Here is a 21,705-nt window from a genome sequence, read left to right on the forward strand (position 1 = left end):
ATAAATAAATAAATAAATAAATAAATAAATTGGCGATTGTCATGAAATCATTAGATGCAGAATATCGCACAATTTACCATAGTGAGGTCATGTTGTGGTGCATAGAAAGTGATAAAAATGCTGTATGAGAGTGACGACAGTGGGCATTAAGTGTAAATTTCCATTTTTCAATGGTTTCAGCTTTTTCTGATTGCCAGAATCGGCGCATATCACATTTTTCTAGTTAAAAAAAATCAGGTGTGTATTAAATTTATACTTTGTTTAAGAGCACTAATCTCATTTGTATGTTAGTTTTTCGCTTTGAACACATAAAAACTGGTGCATTAGAATCAGGGGCATGTTAGAATCAGGGGCATGTTAGAATCAGGTAAATACTGTGAAATGAAGCAGGCAGTGTGATTGGACATATTTTCTGCCTCTTCTTCAATTTGACCAGCCAGATAAGTCAATTCTGTCAAGGTTAAATTAACAGAAGTTGATAGTAACATGAAATCTACACAGTATACGAGGGTAAATAAAAAATTTAAGGGGATATTGTGTTTTCACGGGAATAAATGGAAGACTGGGTGTGTCTGACACCTCCATATATATACTTGAAGTGATGTGGAAGTAGGAGTATACATATACACACTGCCACGTTCAATTGAGTGTCACAAAAGCAAAAAGGAACACATGTATAGACACACCAATCCACATTTGTACTATCGAGGAATAGCGGGCCATAATGCGCTTTCTGTGGTCAGAGAAAGTCAAACCCATGAACATCCACTGTCTGCTGTTGGCACTTCCCCATCCTCTGTACATCCCTGATCTGGCGCCATCAGATTACCACATCTTTGGCCCATTGAAGGAGGCAATGCGTGGTCGTTGGCTCAGGTCAGATGATGAAGCCCAGCAAGCGGTGCAGACATGGCTTTGTGAGCAACCAAACACTTTCTTTGCAGACGGGCTACAGAAGCTGATTACACAATACCAAATGTGCACTGCCGTGCAGGAGGCATATGAGGAAAAGCAATATGTGCCATATTTATCTGAACCTAATGTGCAAATTTTTTCTCGACAAAATGAGTCTGAAAATTGCCTGCGCATCACATGGATATGAAACTAAAACCACATTTGTGACGTTGGCAACAGCCTATCATCAGAGGCAGCATCATCACCATCGCAAGATTGCGACAAAGCACATTTTTGTGAAAGTTGCTGTGGGCACAGAACACTTACAAATCTGTGGGTTCATTTCGTGCTCGACTATGATAAGGAGTGGTATTCTCTGTCATTCACTTTCGAAGATATGCTATCACTTTTGCAAGATTACGCACGCTTCGGCACCGAATGCATTTATTGGCGTATACGGCTGCCAGCACTTTTGGGCACTGTGCCAAGCTCACTATCTGCACACAGTGCCAGGAATGCTGTCAGCTGCATATGCCAACAAGTGCGGTGCAATCACAAAAAAATTGCACAAAAATTGCGCAAAAGTCATAGCAGTATCTCTAAAAGTGGTCGCTCAAGAATACTGCCTCTGTGTGCTTGGTATCTGTGGCCAATGAAAGTTTCTTTTTAAGAAATTCCGTTCTGTGCAGGTAAATTCTTCCAATCTCGTTTTTTCTGATCACAAGCGCTGGGGGCATGCTATATTTTTCTTTTATAAATTGTCGGTGCGTTACATACAGGTGCACTTCTATTTTCTTACTTTAAAGCTGTGAAAATTGGGTGTGTGTTGCATTGGGGGGCGTGTTAGAATCAGGTAAATATGGCGTAGTTCTCCTTCGTGTGCAGAAATAAAGATGTGTGAAAACTGACTTTACTTGTCTGTTTAGCCTTGGTGAAGTGTGGCTAAGAAGCATAGCAACATACTCGGATGGGGGAGAAGAGCAAGCTGCTTTGTGCAATTGTTTCTCACACATATGATATTGTGTGAGAAAGAACACAAAAGCAGCACTGCGAGTGTTCAGCCCATATACCTTCGAGGATCCCAAGAGAAGCCCTGTCCACTCAGGACATACCCCTATGAGTGTTGAACTGTCCAAGCTCAGCCCTCCACCCGACAGCTGATCCTGCAGCCAGTCCAGGTCAGAATCTATGGATTCGACATGATCTGCAAAAATCCTGCATGCAAAGAGCAACAAGGTTGAGTAATGCTGCAGAAAAGTGCATTAGTTTATTTTCAAAGTGTTTCAGCAGACTGAGAGTTCTACTTGTCAATCAATAACAGACTGTCAAAATATCTAACTAAGTATCATATAATATCACCCTCACAGTATGGTTTTCAGAAAAACAAGACAACTCAGGACGCTCTTCTTGCCGTCAAGCAGCAAATAATCAGAAATATTGAAGATCAGCTCTTCACCTTAGGCATATTTCTCGATCTGCGCAAAGCTTTTGATTCTGTTGACCACGAAATCTTAGCTATAAAATTAGATTGCTATGGAATTCGAGGTATCACATTGGACCTTATCAAGAGCTACTTATCGTTTCGGCGTCAGTTTGTTAAAATAGACAGTAGTTCTTCAAAACAGCTTGACATTAAACTAGGTGTCCCGCAAGGTTCGATATTAGGCCCATTACTTTTCCTCTTATATGTTAATGACATTACGGATCTACAAAGAACACCCACAATAACCATGTTTGCAGATGACACTAGTTTATTTTTTACAGGTAGAACATTGCATGACATTGAGCAATCGGCCAATCTGTATTTAAATGATTTATCCGCATGGTTGCAACAAAACAAACTTCAGTTGAATGCAGTAAAAACAAAGTACATGATATTTAAGCCAATCAATAAGCATAAAAAAATGATTAACTTACAGTACAGAGGACATAACTTAGAACAAGTAAGTGTACAAAAGTTCCTTGGGGTATGGTTTAGTGAAGAGTTGTCTTGGACCCCCCATGTCAACCATCTGCTCTCCGAACTCGCGAAGTCTGTTGGATGTATTAGAAAAATAGCTCCTCTTCTACCCCTTTGGCTAAAGCAATCACTATATTACTCCCTGTTCTATTCTAAACTTTTGTATGGCATTCTGGTCTGGGGGACAACGACAAAAGGGAACTACGATAGGCTACAGCTGCTGCAAAAACGTGTCCTCCGGATTTTTGTGAACCACACCGGCCCTATTAGTTTGTTGCCGACACAACCACTTTTTCCTAGATTTGATGTTTTACCTGCAAATAAAGTCTATTTATGGATACTGGCACAGCGAATTTATAAACAGAAACTCCACAGTATTTACACACCTGTCTTGGCGCAATATGATATCCGTAACCCCAAACGCAGAAATAAAAAAGTCAGAACAAATTATGGAAAACAAGATCTGGAATATCAGGTAATAGACATGTTAAATAACTGTGCTTCTATTTTGGACTTCTGCCTACCCAGAAAAACGTTCAAACGTGAACTGCGGTTCATTTTGTTTTCCGTCGATTCTGTTTTTGGTTGAAAGTGTTAAGTTACAATGACAAATGTAAATTTCCGTTTCAATTGTTGACTTCCTTTTAAGTATTTTTGTGACATGAGCGAATCTTCAATGTGTTTTAAAAAAAAATAATAAACTGTCCATAGTGTTTAAGTACACCCATATTGATAGAATGTATGATGTAGGCTGTATGCGTGTACTCTTTGTAACGCCGCTTCTCTTTTGTTACCAGCTCTCTGCTGTACTGCTGCAGACTGCTCCTATTGTTACGGGGGCAGAGACCTCGTCAGGCAATCATGCCTTTAGTCTCTGCCACCCGCAGGATGATGTGATTTTCCTGCAAATAAAAACTGACTGACTGACTGACTGACTGACTGACTGACTGACTGACTAAAGAGAACATATGGACTCAAATAATACAAAGGCAATTTACATATTTTATCAGTACATTTTGCTGTAGCACATCAGGTCCACTAGTGCAATACACTGACATAAGAGAGTTTTAAAATAGGGGCCCCAAAAGTTTGGGGCTCTAAAAGTTTGGGGCCCCAAAGAGCTTTGCGGGTGTTAGCGTTGGGGCACGCAAGAGTGAAGAGTTTTATAATAGGACTTTGCGCTTGCAGATAGCGTCTTGCGCTTGTAGCGGCACTACTGCATCAAAGAAAAGCTATTGCAAATAAATATACCATTTTATGATAAGAAGCTTATGATAAGAAGCTGTAAAACAAAAATGTTACCATTTCCTTTTTTGTAATGAATAAACTTGATTTGATTTAAAGAATTTTAATTTTCGTGTTTTCACTTTTAAAGAGGTTATTCTATTAGCAACAACCAATTAGTTGCGCTTAGTTTTGAGTAACTCACTTTACGTGCCTTCACCAGCCATGATAAGCCACGTTAGGCCTACGAGCCATGAAATCGTCAATCGAATTTGGAATCAGCGGCGTCTAATAAATCAATCTTCATAACACATGCTAGTTGTGAGAAAAAGATAACCCAAGTCACTTCTCCTAGCTTGCGAACTTCATGCGTTACCACAAAATGAGCCCAGTTTGGTGCTAAGTTAGAGCAGTCGCTTTGATTGGTGCCACCATGTTTGGTGAAGCAAAGCTTTTGGGGCAGCTTTTGGGGCTCCCACTAAACCAATGAAATAGTGTGACCATGAACCCGCAGTCACAATGCGAGTCAGCGTTTCGCACCGTGTCTCGGAAACTTGAGATTATGCGACCGCCAACACTAGATACACGGGAACAACACAATGTGCGGAAAGGCACCAACCATGTTGGTTTGAGCTTTGCTAAAATACGGTGTGTGGCCAAAGCAAAGATGCATGCGAGGAGGAGAAGGCAGATAGGCGCGTGCTTGAGGTCTCGACTGCACCCCACCCCCCCCCCCCCTTCCCGGCCTGCCCCAGCGCGTTCTTGATCACATTGTTGCTCGTTCACTCCCTCCTCATCCACTTGCACAAAACGAATTGTCAGCTCTCGTGCTTCTCCGAGCACTGCGAGCTGCAGCGCACCCCGCAGCCTCCGCAAGTTGTTTACCCATGCAACAAATGGCGCAGCTGTGTTTCTTCCTACCGCATCCCGGTGCACGCGCTTTGACGGCAGTTTTACCATTCAAACTTAACGTGCAGAAGGACGCTTGAAATAACATTTGTCTTGGCGGACATTTTTATTGTTTTTTTTTTTGCTAGATTTACTAGCCATAGAGGTTCCAAGCACATGCATGAAATAGCTGAAAGCTTTGTTATATTAAAACCATGTCACGCAATTACTTTGTTAAATCGCAATAAGAAATGTACGGTTTTGAATGCAACTGAGATCGGGAAATTAAAATAGTTCACAAATTTCATTCAATCGAGGTTTGTTATATTGAGGTTTGACTATATTAGGAAAACTTTGTGGCACCATCCCTTGCCTCATAGGTGTAATGTATAAGGACGACCAATATTTCGGATGCCAGCATGACATTGGTTGTAATACAGGTATCATGCAGCATATGCGTGTACAGCATTGCGTACAAGTATTTTTTTTTTGCCACTTATGCAATAAAGATGCTTATGCTCGAGCAACTCCACATATGTGCATGCAACAATGCGTTGACAAGCTTTGTTTGGTCTTTTGTAGACTAAAGACATTTGTTTTCTGACGAGTTCATTATTTCAGTCTCTCAATTATTCTGACTTTTAAGGCGCTCCCCACCTCAAATATGAAATAAATGCTTTGCTGATAAAATTCAACGGCAGCCAACAGCAGCATGTACGAACAGTATCAGCATGCAAAGCATATTCTTATATTCAGTAACAACACACATGACAAGGGGTGGTTTGCCAGGTACACTCATGAAGACAGCTGCCAAATGAATAGAGCACAATTTTAAATTTGAGTTTCCATATCAGGTGCAAGATGCCACCAAATAGGTAAATCAATTTTGCAGAAGGTGTGCATATGACCAAAATGCACTGGTCATCTGCAATAGATTCCGAGGAACTTCTGTTGCTTGCAGTGTCATGAGTGTTGTTACGAAGAGAGAGACGGAAGAGGAAAAAGTAAAGAACACAAATAAGGAATATCAGTAACAGAGAAAACAAGAGTTGTACATGGTGCAAGAAGAAAAGAGGTAAAAGAGTTGCCGAGATGGCATGACCAGTGCCGTTGTCCTTGAGTGGTGAAGCTGTTCATCCAGCTAAGCTCTGTAGGCACGAACAAAATAGCATTGCAGACCTGTGCTTGAAAAGGAAGTCTACTGACAGTGAACCTGTGTGCCCTCCACCTACTGACCCATGGCTGTAGGTAGGGTCATAGCACTGCAGCATAGCCTTCAGCAACATAGCCCAATGTCCTAGACCTGTACCTGCAGCTTTTTCATGCACTACGGAAATGTACAGGGAGGCACCCAGTAGTGAACTGGCCACACCATGTGCTACATGGGCTACTCACCACCAGCAGCAACACATTGTGGGGCATTCAGAATATTATTTGCTTTGTTTCTGAATCATAGTACAGTAGAACCTCGTGAGTTCGACCCTTGTTAATTCGGAAAATCTGATAATTTGGACTCGTCCTCTCGTCCCAGCAGGTGTATGCATTATCTAATGCAATGAAACTCTCGTTACTTTGGACGTATTTGGCCGCATATCGGTTAATTCGGACAACTCTCGGAGCTCGGCGAGTGTGGAGCAAATGTGCAATGTCCACCAAAACGAAGCGGCAGAGTTCGCATCGCCATAGTCCTCAGTGGAAATCGTACATGAATGACAGCAACGCCAGGACGCATCATGCCTATTTGCGCCTTTAAAGCCTTTCTTCTTGCGTTTACCGCCGCGCTTAGCATGGTATTGGACGTGTGCCTTCACGACTGCATAGTTGCCATACATGATCACGGCGACAGCGACCACGGTTGCATCCGGAGCGGTTGCGGCAAACAGTAGTTTCGTTTTGACTCGGTGTGCGCGTCAGCCGCGCGCCTTCAGAACTGCAAGATCGCCATACATGATCGTGTCGACAGTGGCCGCAGTTTCATTCGCAATGGTTGCGGCAAACAGTAGTTTCGTTTTTACTCAGTGCGAAGCTGTTGAGGGGATGAAGCGCACCATCTACATCATGATGGGCAGTGACCAGGCGATAATGGCGAAAAAAATAATCGCAAAATGGTCGAAAAATGCGTCTCAGCTAAATGAAGACGCGCACAGCGGCCGCGCTGTGAAGGAAGTCACGAGGCTTTCGCTGCTGCAAGCGCTAATCAGTCATGAGATGTAAATTTCAGCTTCCGCACTGCTTTTGTGCAAAATAGAAACAGGATTTGCCGATTCATTCATAAAATAAAAGCGTGCCATAGTATGCCTTTGTTTACTGTTTTCTTGATACCCTCGGGAATTCGACATTCGGCCGTTAATTCGGACATTTTTTTCAGTCCCGTGAAATCCGAATTAATGAGGTTTTACTGTAGTTGTGAACAAGATTAGTTTTCTTTCATTGTTCCAATTGACTTTTGCATGAAAGTTGTGTGCTTTGTATTCTTGTGCGCTTGGTTGCTCTTAATGTTGTGTTTTTATAAATGTTTGTTCATTGTTGTCCAGCCCCTCATTTTTCTCTAGTACACAAGAATCCATGAAGGAATCACATACATAAGAATGAGAATTGTAACAGCTGTGATTATATACAATCATTCAGATTTTACTGTGCCCACAAGGTCTAAAACAGGCATACGCTGCAGATGTCCCAACATTAAAAACTTCAGAATAAAAATAGGAACAGCACAACACAGGACGAGCGAGTAGAGCACAGGACAAAACTTGAATAGTTCAAGTCATAATCATTTATAGTCACTCAACAGATGCATGGTTCTTCAGTCCTACAGTTGACTTGGTTATAGGAACACATGCATCAGAGCCCATTCACAATGTAGAGGCACTTGCTCAGGTGCCACCTGTATAATAGGTGGACTAACAGCTTACCAGAAAACTACAAATGCGAAGTAGAGTTAACTGAGGGTGCTTAGCAATTCTTTTTGTTTTACTTTGTGCAAGTGCCTCGATCAGTCCCAAACAACTGATATCATGAAGGACAGGCTAACAAATCCATTTCCAAAGATTCTCCACAGTAAAACTGAAATTAAAGCTTTAAGATTGCTTGCATGCTTAAACACGACAACAGGCTCCAGGAGCTCCCCTTACTTTGTGGTGCCAGAAATCTTTTCTTGCAATGCCACTTGCATTCCTTGACTTGGTGGCGACGCTGCAGCACTCTCCTTCTGGATGGAGCTCTCCTCCGTTGCGACCTCAGTGCTTGGAGCAGCAAGGGTTGATGGGGAAACAGGTGCATGTGATCTCACATTACCCGTAAAATTGGTAAGGTCCTCCAACATGACACAGCTGCTCAGCAGGTCTGAAGTGCTATTGGCAGGTTCTTCGTCACTAAGTAGTGTTTGGTCTTCCTCACCAACCAAGTTAGATGAAGTAAAAGCCTGTTAAGAAATGGTAGAAAAAGAAAACAGAATATTGTAGCGTAGACTGAAGACAGAGTCTTGCAAAATATACGCTTCTCTTTAATAGCGGGCCAGAAGAAGAATGTGCAGCTTACGCGCTTCATCATCTTTCATGGTGCCGATCTTTCCGCATGCCGTACCGCGGTGCAGGAACCCCACATCATTGAGTCAATCACCCCCCATGCGAAAAGCGACCGTCTTGGTCGCATCAAAAAGTTCTTTCAGCGACGACAAGAAATGGAGCTCCTCAGGTGCATTTCGGCATTCACGTACGCGAATAGTATGGTTTCATGCGCACTACATGAACAACTTCAGTGTGAGGACGACGACGGAGCGAACCGGGGTCAGAACTGCAGGGGATGACTTCATAGGTCATGTCACTGAGGCGGCGTGTAACCTTGTAGGGATCAAAATACCGGTGGAGCAACTTTTACAAGAGTCCACGGCGACGAATGGGAGTCCAGACCCACACGCAGGCGCCGGTATTGTAATGGACGTCACGTCGACCCTGGTTGTACCGAAGGGTGTCAGTATGCTGTTGGCTCCGGATACGATGCCAAGCAAGCCGGCATGCTTCTTCAGCTCATCATCATTTATTGACCCTTAAGGACCCTTTTCAGGGTATTACATAAGGGGGGGGCAAAAGCATCAAGAAACACTGTGGTCATCATTATACAATGGTTAACTCATTATTACAACAGCAAACAAAACTTAGTATGCATGCTAGTAAACGACGGGCGAAAGTAAGGTACGAACCGGAAGTAGAAATGGCAACACAACCGGCAATGTAACAGAAAAGTGGAAAAAAAAAAAGAACTTAGACGTTAGAATAACAGCATAGTACTGGTAGGTTAAGGGTTTAGAAAACATGACAAGAGGTGTCTAAATTTATCTGGATTACTTTCATTTACTATGCTGTTGGGTAGCGCGTTCCACAATTCAATAGCACTGGGTAAGAAAGAGTTGTTGAAGGCATTTGAGGAACCATGGAGACGTTGTACACTCAGGTTGTTAAAGAGACGCTTAGAAGAGCGGTTGGGCGGAAGTAAGAGAGTGTTCCTGAGGTGAGGGAAATTGTAATAGAGTTTGTGGAAAAGGGAAAGTTGTGAAATCTTCCTACGAAGTGCTAGACTAGGGATGCTGAGGGATGATTTAATGCCGCTTATACTTGTATGCCAGTCATAGTTTGAAGCGATAAAACGTGCTGCGCGATTCTGCATTGCTTCGAGCGAGTTAGTAAGATAGGACTGGTGAGGGTTCCAAATTGCTGAGGCGTATTCAAGTTTAGTCCGAATGAATGTTTCATAGGCGAGCTTGCGTACGGGAACAGGAGACAGAAAAATCGATCTTTTGAGTAGGCCAAGTGATTTAGAACAGTCATTTATGAGTTGAGTTATGTGTGCAGACCACCTAAGCTGATTAGTGATAGTAACGCCTAGATAACGGTAAGAGTCAACTTTAGTCAAGGGTGTGGAATTAAGAAAGTACTGGTGGTTAATGATGTCCCGCTTGCGAGTTATACACATGTACTTGCACTTGGAAACGTTGAGGGACATGAGCCAAATAGAGCACCAATTTGCTATTTTGTTTAGGTCTTCCTGGAGTATTAGTTGGTCATTACGGGAGGATATGCGCCGATACAAGACGCAGTCATCAGCGAATAACCGAATTGATGAAAGAATGCTATTAGGGAGGTCATTTATAAAAATTAGAAACAAAAGAGGTCCGAGCACAGAGCCCTGTGGTACACCTGACAAGACTGGTCTACTTGTCGACTTAAGGTTATCGATGACAGTGTGTTGTGAGCGATTTGTGAGAAAACATTCAATCCAGGACAATACAAGTGGGTCAAGATTAAGACAAGCAAGTTTCGCGTTAAGACGTAGATGGGCGACACGATCAAACGCCTTCGCAAAGTCGAGATAGATAACGTCGGTTTGGAAACGGGAGTCAAGGTGGAGGTGATGGTCTGTGGTGAATTCGAACAGCTGCGTTTCACATGAGTGGCCTCGTCTAAATCCATGTTGATTAGGAAAGAAAAAAGAGTGCTTGTCTAAATGAGATGCAATGCTGGAGTACAATATATGCTCTAGAATTTTACAAGGTATGCAAGTTAGGGAAATAGGGCGGTAGTTACTTGGACTAGAACGACTACCAGATTTGTACACAGGTACAATACTGCTAATTTTCCAATCATTCGGAATAGTGGAAGACGCAATAGATTGAGTGAAAATCAATTTCAAGAAGCGGCTAGACTGATATTTGGTTCCCTTTAAAGCTTTGGCCGTCATGCCATCTGGGCCTGGCGCACTGGAAAGTTTAAGGTTATCGATTAAATTGGAGATTCCTTGAGTATTTATATTAACAGCCGGCATTTCCGAAAAGTGAGTAGATGGCAACGTAGGAATATCAGTGGGAGGTTCGTTAGTGAAAACCGAGCAAAAATAAGAGTTCATGACATCGGGACGCTGATTCACAGAAACAGGAGACCCGTCCGAGTTTATTATTGCGATACTATGACATGAAGTACATAAGTGATAATGAGTTCCAGAATTTGCGAGGGTTGACACGCAGAATGCTCAACAGATCCTGGTGGAAATATTTGCGTTTAGATTGTCTCAGCAAACTTGTGTATTCCCGCAATACCGTCAAGTATCTTTCCCATTTTTTCGGATTGTTGCGTCGTTTGAGTTCGCAGAAAACGCGCTTTTTTTTCCTAGATAGTTTTTTAAGGTTGTTCGAATACCAAGGTCTGCCGGCATCCCCGCGAATACGTACAAGAGGAACATGGGCATCAAGAAGAGACAAAAGTTTATGTTTATAGAGTAACCAGTTTTGATCAACTGTTCTGGAAGGGGCTGATTGATGGAAGTCTACAAAAAATGATTCTAGCTCATTGTTAGTTTCTGTAAAGTTTGCTTTATTATAATCTCGGATGTATTTAGTAGACGGCTGGCGGGTAGGAAGTTCAATAGCTATGTTAAAAAACAAAATGTTGTGATCGCTAACACCTTTAACATACTGTAATGAATTTATTAGTTCATTATTGGTAGTAAGTACTAAATCAAGAATGTTATTACTGTGAGTAGGTCTGGTAACTACTTGGCTAAGATTGTACGTAAGAACTGCTTCTAGGAAATCTTTAGACGCGCGGGTTGAAGCCTTGCAGCTTTCCCAGTCAATGTCCGGGAAGTTGAAGTCACCGCATAGCACGAGATTAGCACGAGGAAAACGGGAGAATAGATTCGATATGATGGAATTAAGTTCGTTTGTAAATGTAATGTCACAATCAGGGGGACGGTAACAAGAAATCAGTATGGTAGTGCTTGTCAGCAGTACTATCTTGAGACAAAGGATCTCGTAGTGGCTTTCAGTAGATAATCGAGAAGAGACTAGCCATTGTTTGACAAATACCAAGACCCCACCCCCCCGACGACCGGTCCTATCTTGCCTATAAACGGTGTATGATGGGTTGTTCAGAAGTTCGTGGTCCTCGATATCAGAATTTAGCCATGACTCTGTGATAACAACAATGTCAGTGTCATCATCCGTGATGATCGTTTCCAGTGTTTCTTTTTTCGGCATGAAGCTTCGAGCATTGGTTAACATAACTTTCATCGTGTGAAACGTGGGACTCCTTGTCGGTGCATAACTGGGTAGGGTAGAGTGGGAAAATGGAAGATTTTCAATTCGAGTTGATGGGCTACTTTGTTAGTTCTATGACTGAATCAGACTCGGCGTCATAGACAAACTGCTTGTTTTCCATGATGAGCCTGTCAAAACGGATTTTAAATTGGGAACCCGTTTGTATACCAAACGAATATAACTTTTGCCTGGCGGCGCGCACACGCATAGAGAAATCCTCTCGAACCGCAAAAGAGGAGCCTTCAAGTTTGGAAGCTGCTTGAAGGATGGCGGTTTTATCTTTAAAACGTGCGAATTTGACGATGATGGGACGATTTTTGTTTTTCTGGAAGCGACCTAATCTGTGTGCACGCTCTAAATCAGCCACTGCAATGGAAATGTTCAGCTTCTCGGATAAGAATGAGGTTACATGCATTTCTGATTGTGCCCAGCTTTCGTTGTTAGCATCGGCAATTCCAAAGAACAGCAGGTTAGAACGCCTTTGTCGGTTTTCTGCCTCGTCACATTTTTCAGCAAGCGAACTCTTCCACATGTTCACTGGTGGGGCTATTAGCCAGAGGTAGCATGGCGTCAAGTGTTGACATGACATGGCGCCTGTATACAAGTTCAAATGGCGTAAACTGTGTAGTCTCCTGTACAGCAGTGTTATACGTGAAAATCACATAGGGTAAAATCTCGTCCCACGTCTTATGCTCTAGTCAATGTACACGGAGAGCATATCAACCAGCATTCTGTTCAGATGTTCCGTTAATCCATTGGTTTGAGGGTGATACGCAGTGCTCTTGCGGTGAGAGCTATGCATCAGCTGGAGAACATCCTGCATAAGGTCGGCTGTAAATGCTGTACCGCGGTCGATGATGAGAACAGACGATGAACCATATCGTAGGACGATGTGGCGTACAAAGAACTTGGCCACTTCATACGAGTTTGCTTGCGGAATAGCTTCGGTTTCGACGTACCGGGTTAGGTAGTCGGTAGTGACGACTATCCATCTGTTGCACGAAGAGGTCACTTGGAATGGCCCAAGTAGATCCATTCCTATTTGTTGGAACGGTGCTTAAGGAAGGTCCACAGGCTGGAGAAAGCCAGCTGGTTTAACTGGTGGTTTCTTGCGGCACTGACAATCGCGGCAGGTCTTCACGTACCATTGCACAGAAGAATATAGCCGGGGCCAGTAATACTTCTGTCGTATCCTTGCTAATGTCTTAGCGGATCCCAGGTGTCCCGCGCATGGCTTATCATGGCAGGCTTGCAAAATGTCTTGGCGCAGCGCTGATGGCACGACAAGGAGGTACGTATTTGGACCACTTCCGCAGTTTTTCCTGTAATGGACGTTGTTGTGCAAATAGTATGGTGATAAGTCGCGCACGAGCAAGTGAGGTAAAACACCTTCAACTCCTTGAAGGTGCTCGATCAGCGGCAGCAGCTCAGGGTCAGCGCACTGGTGCTCAGCTATCTTTATGGCGTCGATAATGCCGACAAATGGCAAGTCATGGTCATGGTCCGATGACATCGCAGGGAGTGGTGCACTGACAAACAGTCAGCGTCACTGTGCTTTCTTCCAGATTGGTAGACAACTGTATTGTCGTACTATTGTAAGCGCAGGCTCCAACAGGCTAGTCTGCCTGAAGGATCCTTGAGGTTGGCAAGCCAGTACAGGGCATGATTTGATCGCTGACAACCTTAAAGGGTCTACCATACAAGTAGGGTCGGAATTTACTAATTGCCCACACAATCGCTAAGCATTCTTTTTCAGTGGTTGAGTAGTTTTTCTCAGCCTTGGTAAGACTGCGGCTAGCATAAGCAATGGTGCGTTCCACACCAGCTTGCCACTGCACAAGAACAGCGCCGAGACCCGCATTGCTGGCGTCAGTATGAATTGCAGTGTCAGCGTCTTCGTCGAAATGAGCAAGTGTTGAGGCTGCTTGCAAACGCTTGCGCAATTGTTTGAACAACTGCTGCTGCTCATCCGCGCAAATGAAAGGCACATTGTCGCGTGTCATCCGTGTCAGAGGCTCAGCAATTCTTGAGAATCCCTCGACAAAGCGCCTATAATATGTGCACAAACCAAGGAAGTGTTGGACAGCCTTCTGTCTGTGGGTGATGAAAACTTGGCGACGACAGCTAACTTGTCGGGGTCTGGTCGGATGCCTTTAAGACCAACGACATGGCCAAGAAATTTGAGCTCTTGGAACCCGAAGTAGCATTTTTCAGGCTTGATGGTGAGGCCGGCAGTACGGATCGCAGCGAGGACACTCTTGAGTCATGCAAGACATTCGTCAAATGTGCTCAAGAACACGACGACGTCGTCCAAGTATACGAGGCAGGTTTGCTATTTGAGTTCAGCAAGTACGGTATCCATCATCCGCTGAAAGGTGGCAGGTGTGGAACAGAGACCGAAGGGGAGAACTTTGAACTCATAAAGCCCGTCAGGTGTCACAAACACTGTTTTTTCACGATCCTGTCCATCAACTTCGATTTACCAGTACCCTGATTTAAGATCCAACGAAGAAAAAAAACTTGGCATGTTGTAGACGATCCAATGTGTTGTCAATGCGTGGCAATGGATAAACATCATGCTTGGTGACACGATTCAACTTTCTGTAATCTACACAGAGGCGTAGTGTGTTGTCTTTCTTTCTGACTAACACTACAAGGGAGGCCAAGGCCCACACTACACTACAACACTATAACACTACTACACTATAACACTACTACACTATACACTATAACACTACAAGGCCCACAGGCTTGTGGACGGCTGGATCACGTCGTCTTGGAGCATCTCTTTCTCCCGATGCTTGATCACTTCCCTTTCCACTGGAGACACTCTGTAAGGATGCTGACGAACGAGACATGCAGATTCGTCCGTAATAATGCGGTACTTTGTGATGGGCGTGCGCCGTACTTTGGATGACGCTGAAAAACAGTCCGCAAATTCATTCACGAGACTCAGTAGACGGTCTTTCTGAAGGTCTGGCAGAGCAGCACTAAGGTGAATCCGTTCTTTTAGGCTGGGTAACTCAGACTGCTGAGACGGTGTGATTTCCAATGTGGCAATATCAGTAACATCAATGATTTTCGCGAAGAAACGAAATCGTCGTTCCTCGCGGTACATGCCGATACTCGTTGCTAAAGTTTGTAAGCAAAATGACTGAACATTTGTTTCGCACCTGAAGAAGCCCTCTAGCTATGCAAATGTGGCGCTCAAGAAGCAGGGAGATGTTTGCCTCAGCGATTCCTTTGGCGTCATCCTCCCTGTCACATCAGATAAGGGTAAGCACGCTGCTTTTGGGTGGCAACGTGACGTGATCATCAGCTATGCGAAGCGCGATGTCACAGTCGTTGTCATTACTGTTCGCTATGGCTTGTGTAGTGGCAAAGCTGACTCTAGACTCTTGCAGGTCGATGATGGCACTGTTCGCCTGAAGGAAATCCATTCTGAGTATAAGGTCCTTTGAACACTCAGGAAGAATGACGAAGTCGCCGATGTATGTGAAGCCCCGAATGTTGACTCGTGCCGTGCACGGGCCCATTGGTGTTATGAGGCGCCCTCCTGCAGTACAAATCTGAGTTCCAGTCCATTGCGTCGAAACTTTGTTCAGTATACGCGCGAGATTCTGGCTCATAACAGACGTGTCTGCACCCGTGTCGGTTAACGCCGGGACTTCGTAGTCACCCATGGTAACTGGTGCGTCGTAAGATACTGACACCGAACTACACTGCTTTCTCTGCATCTCAATTACGTCATATCGCAGTCGTCGTAGTGGAGGATCTTCAGTGTACACAACGTCAGCGACCTCACCTCCGCAGGTCGCTATACTCAGTTTTCCTGGGAGGCAGGGCTGGTGAGCGAAGCCTTGTTGCGCTCAGCGTGAAGAGGGGGCTGGAAGACCTGTTTCAGGTGGGTGATGTTGACCGGGGGTCACGGAATCGTGGGGCACGCGAGGTCCTGGCGTCCGCGAGGTAGGCTTCAATCTCCAGGGGGCGTTCACCATTGCACGGGCAAGGCACATTCAGTGAAAATCCACGGAGCCCAGCTCGGCGGTAAGAACATGCCCTGTAGAGGTGATTGGCTTCACCGCAATGAAAACACAAGGGCCTCCGGTCTGCAGTGTGCCATATGTCGCTCTTGCGGGGTGGTCGTGTTTCAGCCATGAATGGCGTGAGGTGAGGCCTGAAGTCGCCAGTTGCTTGTTCAATGGCGTGCACAGCATGAAGGTCCGGGACGTCGCTCACATCGTGAAAAATCAGGGACAACGAACTTCGCGCAGCTTCCGCATACGACATGCAAGGCTGTGGCTGCCGTACCTTGTGCTGTGGTGTCTTGCTCCGCTCTGGAACTTGGACTGCCTGCCTGATTTCCTCCCGGACAACCTCAGCCAGAGCTAGTCACGGTACCAATGCCGGAGCCATCTGAAACTTTTGGAGCTCCTCTCGAACAACAAGCCTAATGAGCTCCCGCAAGGCGTTGGTATTGTCCAAGGGTATAGCGAGAGGGTCACGCGAAAGGGTCGACACGTCGCAGTTGTACTGCCTTCTTTGCTGCTGCAGTGCCTTTTCCATTGATATGGCTTCTGCGAGAAACTCTGAAACGATCTTTGGTGGATTGCTTATGAGGCCACCGAATAACTCCTGCTTGACACCGCACATCAAGTTCCTGAGCTTCTTTTCTTCCGGCATGGACGGATCCACGCATTGGAAAAGTCAGCACATATCTTCGACAAACATTGCGATACTTTCGTTCGGCCGCTGTACTCTCACCTGAATTGCAGATTCAGCTCACTCCTTGCGATCGAGGCTGGCGTATGTACTGATTAGCTGCCATCGGAATTCATCCCATGTCGATAGGGCCGCCTCACAGTTCTCAAACCATGTCCGCACATAGTCCTCGAGGGCAAAGTAGGCGTTTCGTAGCTTGCGCTCTGGAGTGCAGCCATTGAATTCTGCGACACGCTTAAAATGATCGAGCCAGTCCTCAACATCCTTGAAGGTGTCCCCATGGGAGGATGTGGGGATTCGTGGTTGGTTAAGGACGACCTCGGTCGATGCGGTTGAGGAAGAAGACGGAAGTGATGTACTGCAAAATAGACGCTTCTCTTTAATGGCGGGCCAGAAGAAGAACGTGCAGCTTACGTGCTTCATCGTCTTTCATGGCGCCGACCTTTGCATGCACCATCCCGCAGTGCAGGAGCCCCACATAATTGTGTCAATATGAAAGATTATTTGCACATACAAATCTAGCAATGATACTCTCAGCACTGACAGCAGTCCCATACCACATAGTCTGGCAAGCAGAGGAAACAATTGTGAGTAGCATATGCTGCAGCTTTGTTAGACCATCCCCCACTGGTTATCCGTAGTTGTGAGCATCCAAATTCTGCATAAGTGCAGATGTTATGCATGACAGGAGACAGTTCATTCAACACAAGTCAAACCAACTCAGACAGGGCATATGACAATGCTATGTAATTCAAGAGATGTTACATGAGGGTCAATACATCCTACCTGCCGTGGTTGCTCAGTGGCTATGGTGTTAGGCTGCTGAGCACGAGGTCGCGGGATCGAATCCCGGCCACGGCGGCCGCATTTCGATGGGGGCGAAATGCGAAAACACCCGTGTACTTGGATTTAGGTGCACGTTAAAGAACCCCAGATGGTCGAAATTTCCGGAGTCCTCCACTACGGCGTGCCTCATAATCAGAAAGTGGTTTTGGCACGTAAAACCCCATAATTTAATTTTTTTTAATACATCCTTGAGCAGCTGCAGCATGTTTAACTAGGTAAATTAGACGAGGTGCCGCAGCAAGAAAAAATACATAAAACTGTAAACAAGCCATGTTCACAGCGCAATCTGAGACAAATTCCTTCGTGCAGGTCTATGAAAAAGTAGACCTATTACAATGACCTTTACTTAGTGTGCTATCCTGTTTTATGCTTTGTTGACTTTAACCATACTTTCACATCTTTACTGGGACAATTAGAACGTTATATTAGGTTAAGCTGCATTAGTAAACTACTAGGCTTGCGCAAATATTTGATTGACTATTATGCTTTTCAGTATTCACCTTGCCTTGAATTTCAGAATTCTGTTTTCCTTCGCGTAAGGCACGTTACGCGAGCCTCAGCCCTTTTTAGGGCTCTCGGCTGGCCGTCTCGTTGCCAGGCCTAACTCCGCCTAGCATGAGCACAGGAACGGAGCACGACGCTGCTGGCGTCGATGGTACCCGCATATGGTGCGAGATCCATGATAACCTCTCAAGACAGCATCAACATCCTTCGCCACCAGTAAACCCCGCAGCGGCTCATAGGACCGAATCAAGAGATGAACTGAAGCCCCCCGCTATTCAAGACGTCGCCTGGCCAGCTCTGTCACCAAGCCCTCCTCTCCCCAACTCCTCGCACAGCCCACTCTAGGGAAGCTGGGCTAAGGTAGCTACTTCCAGCTGCTCCTCGAATCAGACTGCTAACAATGAATCCCTTCTCAAAGAAAATTCGATTCTAAAAGCCGAAATTCAAAAACTTAAACTAGAACTCCAATCTCGTCACCCTTCTGCTTCAACCTCTGAAACCCCTCCCTCTTAAAGACACCCCATCGAATCAGCCATCAGCCCTACCTGAAACCTATTCACATCGCCCCATGGACATTAGCCACTCTACTGAATGGGAATCGCCTCCCTCTCGCCCCAGCAGACGTAAAACTCCAAGAACTCCATGATCAGAGGATGCCCTGGACGAGACAATCTTAAATTATAATGACAGGCTAACCACTTTGGGGGCTAAATTCCATAATATACTCACCGTAGTTGAAAAAATTGATACAGATTACACAGCCAAGAATGAATAGCTCGACAAATTTATTGACTTTGTACAAGCACATATCCAACAAACTACAGTTGGATGGCTGGAGTCACTGCGAATCATCCTAACATAGTTGCACCTGCTCTATCCACCTTCCCACCAGCTCCACTTTACAATGGCCAATAACCCGACTCGCTCCGAGTTTGAAGTGTGGCAATGGAAATGTAGGGGGTTCTGAAGAAAGAAAGCACACCCCCACCAGTTTCTAGCCTCCTCTTCTAATCTCCAAGCTGTCATTGCGCTTCAGGAAACTCACGGATTAATCAGCTTCCCAGGTTATAATGTCTATTAGACCAACTAAGTCTCCCGGCCCGACACGGCAATTCTTACGCAAAAGCACCTCATGGCCAATCACTCCCAATTCGACAGCGTCAATATAGAGCATGATTTACTAGAAATTATTCCTCGTAAAAATAATGCATCTGGTCTCTACATTCTCAATATCTATAGTCGTCCACAAGACAAACATCACCGCTTTGACTCCCTCTTTGCACAAGCCATTGCTGCTCCCGCCCACCATCCCCATCTAATTCTTGGCACTTTCAACGCACCCAACTAACTAGAATGGTAATTTACCGATGCAGAAGAAATCCTTTTTCTCTTTAGTGTCCCTTTAAAACATTGGCCTTATGGTATGTTTGTGGTGTTTTTTAAGGGTGCATGATTGTATCTATTCAGACAACATGAAAACTTGTCGCTACTTTTTATCGTGATGTCACATTGATGCAGGACAGGGTCTACTTGTCACATTACTTGAATATTGTGTGCATGTGGTTGCTGCTTAAAGGGACACTAAAGTGAAAAATGATTTCTTCTGAACCAGTAAATTACCTTTCTACAACACCAAAAACAACACTCTTACAACGATAAGACATTTGGTAGGCCAGAAAAAGCGCAAGAACGAAATACGGGTGGCGATGCCTACTTCAGTTCCCGCACCTGGTGGCTGTGACATCTTGGATTTTGATGGTATCTTCTAGGGCTTACTAACTATATATAGCGGTACAGATTGACTACGTTGTGTTCTAAAGGAACCAAATACTAAACATGGCAAGTTTTGAGAACCTTTACTCAGCCAATGCGGCCCAAATGCGAAAACATACTTTGGAATCCCTGACGTCATGCTGACGTACCGGCACTGGGGTTTCGGCGCGAAATTCGAATACTGATACTTGGACCTTCATTTTCTCATCTAATAATCAAATTATTTTTTTGATATGACTGCCTGCAGGGTTCTCAAACAATGCTTCATTAGTCTAAACTGATTTATTGTTTCGCTTTAGTGTCCCCTTAAGTAGCAGTGTAAGAAACTCTACACACCAAGAATGTATGGTTCCCGGTAGATTAAATTCCATGTGCACTTGTTCTAGTGCTTTGCTAACTGCTCCGTGCACATTTTCTCCCAATAAGCTTGTGAAAATTTGGTTGTTTCTTGTAATATACACACTTAGGTAGCTTCTTGCATTGTGATGTGCGAGTGTGAAAACTGTACGTTGCTGTCGCACCTGCTCCTTTCAGAAGAGCACGTGCTGAGAGTGGCGGTAGGAGATACTAAAACCTACCACGACATTATCATATTAGGCCAACTTTTTCTGGCTTCAATTTTATCATGTCACATTCCCTCCTAGTATATTTCCTTCCTCCATGTTCCAACGTACTTATTATTTTAGAGCACAGCTCTTAGGCGGCCGTTCCTACGGCAAGCGTCAGCATTTCTCGTCACCAAGTGAACGAGCGCAGCAAAGGATGAAAGAGCAAATGTGGAGTGCAGCGGGAAATGAAAGACTGCGATAGTGAAGAAAGTGCAAGGAGGAAAGCGGAGGAGGAGGATATGGCTAAAGCGCGAGAAGAAAAGCGTAGTGCTGAGCAAGACAGGCTCTGCGGTGACGATGGCTACAAGATGGAGCCAGAGTAGTGCATGTTGTCTGTTCACCGATGTTGCCGCCGATACCATATATGAAAACAAAGCGCTGCATGAGTGGAGGTTAGTCTGTGGTGGCTTCTGTGAACCGTGCCCATACGTCACCCACATGCTGCCTATCATGATATCCTGATTACCGAGGCAGTCGCGCCACACTTCACTCCATTTGCAACCTGCTGCACGAGACAGATTGTCTGCGCTGGCCAACTTATCGCGAAATGAAAACACATATACAGCTGCGCTAAAATTTCGCATTATGGAGTATCGTGACCTTAGGTCAATTTTATGCGAAACATATTACTAGAGCTCAACCCAGCTCCTCAGGCGCGGCGGTGTCGCCTTCAATACCACGTGACACCGTGACGTCACGACAGAGGAGAAACGGGGCTCCAACTCGCGCCGTCGCTCGAGAGCTCAACCCAGCTCCTCAGGCGCGGCGGTGTCGCCTTCAATACCACGTGACACCGTGACATCACGACAGAGGAGAAACGGGGCTCCAACTCGCGCTGTCGCTCGTGGCGTCGCCTTCAAGGCTGACCACGTGACACCGTGACGTCACGACAGAGGAGAAACGGGGCTCCAACTCGCGCCGTCGCTCGCGGCGTCACGGCGGTATATAAGCAGCTGCGCTTGCCTCTGCTAGACACTCACGAGGTGAGATGCCTCCTGGAGACAGAGCTGCTCGTTGGAATGAGAAGCAAAGGTTGCGGCGTGCTACAGAGACTGATGAAGAGCGGGAAGAACGTCTGGCCAAGCAACGTGCTCAGTATGTGGCTCGGCGACAAGTTACTTACCAAGTTTAGCCACCAATATGCTTCGCATCTGACTAGGCTTAACCAAACTAAGCCTCAGCCAATTTTTTTTTCTTCT

General features: G+C 45.1%; 1 protein-coding gene across 3 annotated transcripts in view; it reads right to left on the reverse strand.

The window, feature by feature from the left end:
• The window catches only part of LOC139050284 (heat shock factor protein-like), a 143,306-nt gene that overhangs the window by 28,031 nt on the left and 93,570 nt on the right, over positions 1-21,705 (reverse strand). For 2 of the 3 annotated variants that reach the window (XM_070526511.1, XM_070526506.1), the window contains exons 7-8: positions 8,098-8,387; positions 1,965-2,109 (exon numbers count right to left, since the gene is read on the reverse strand). In XM_070526511.1, the coding sequence (XP_070382612.1) occupies positions 1,965-2,109; positions 8,098-8,387 (435 nt within the window). The remainder of the gene's footprint in view (positions 1-1,964; positions 2,110-8,097; positions 8,388-21,705) is intronic. The other variant, XM_070526517.1, reaches the window with a different exon arrangement.

The sequence above is a fragment of the Dermacentor albipictus genome, chromosome 1 (genome assembly GCF_038994185.2).
Source record: "Dermacentor albipictus isolate Rhodes 1998 colony chromosome 1, USDA_Dalb.pri_finalv2, whole genome shotgun sequence".
In the NCBI taxonomy this organism is placed as follows: domain Eukaryota; kingdom Metazoa; phylum Arthropoda; class Arachnida; order Ixodida; family Ixodidae; genus Dermacentor; species Dermacentor albipictus.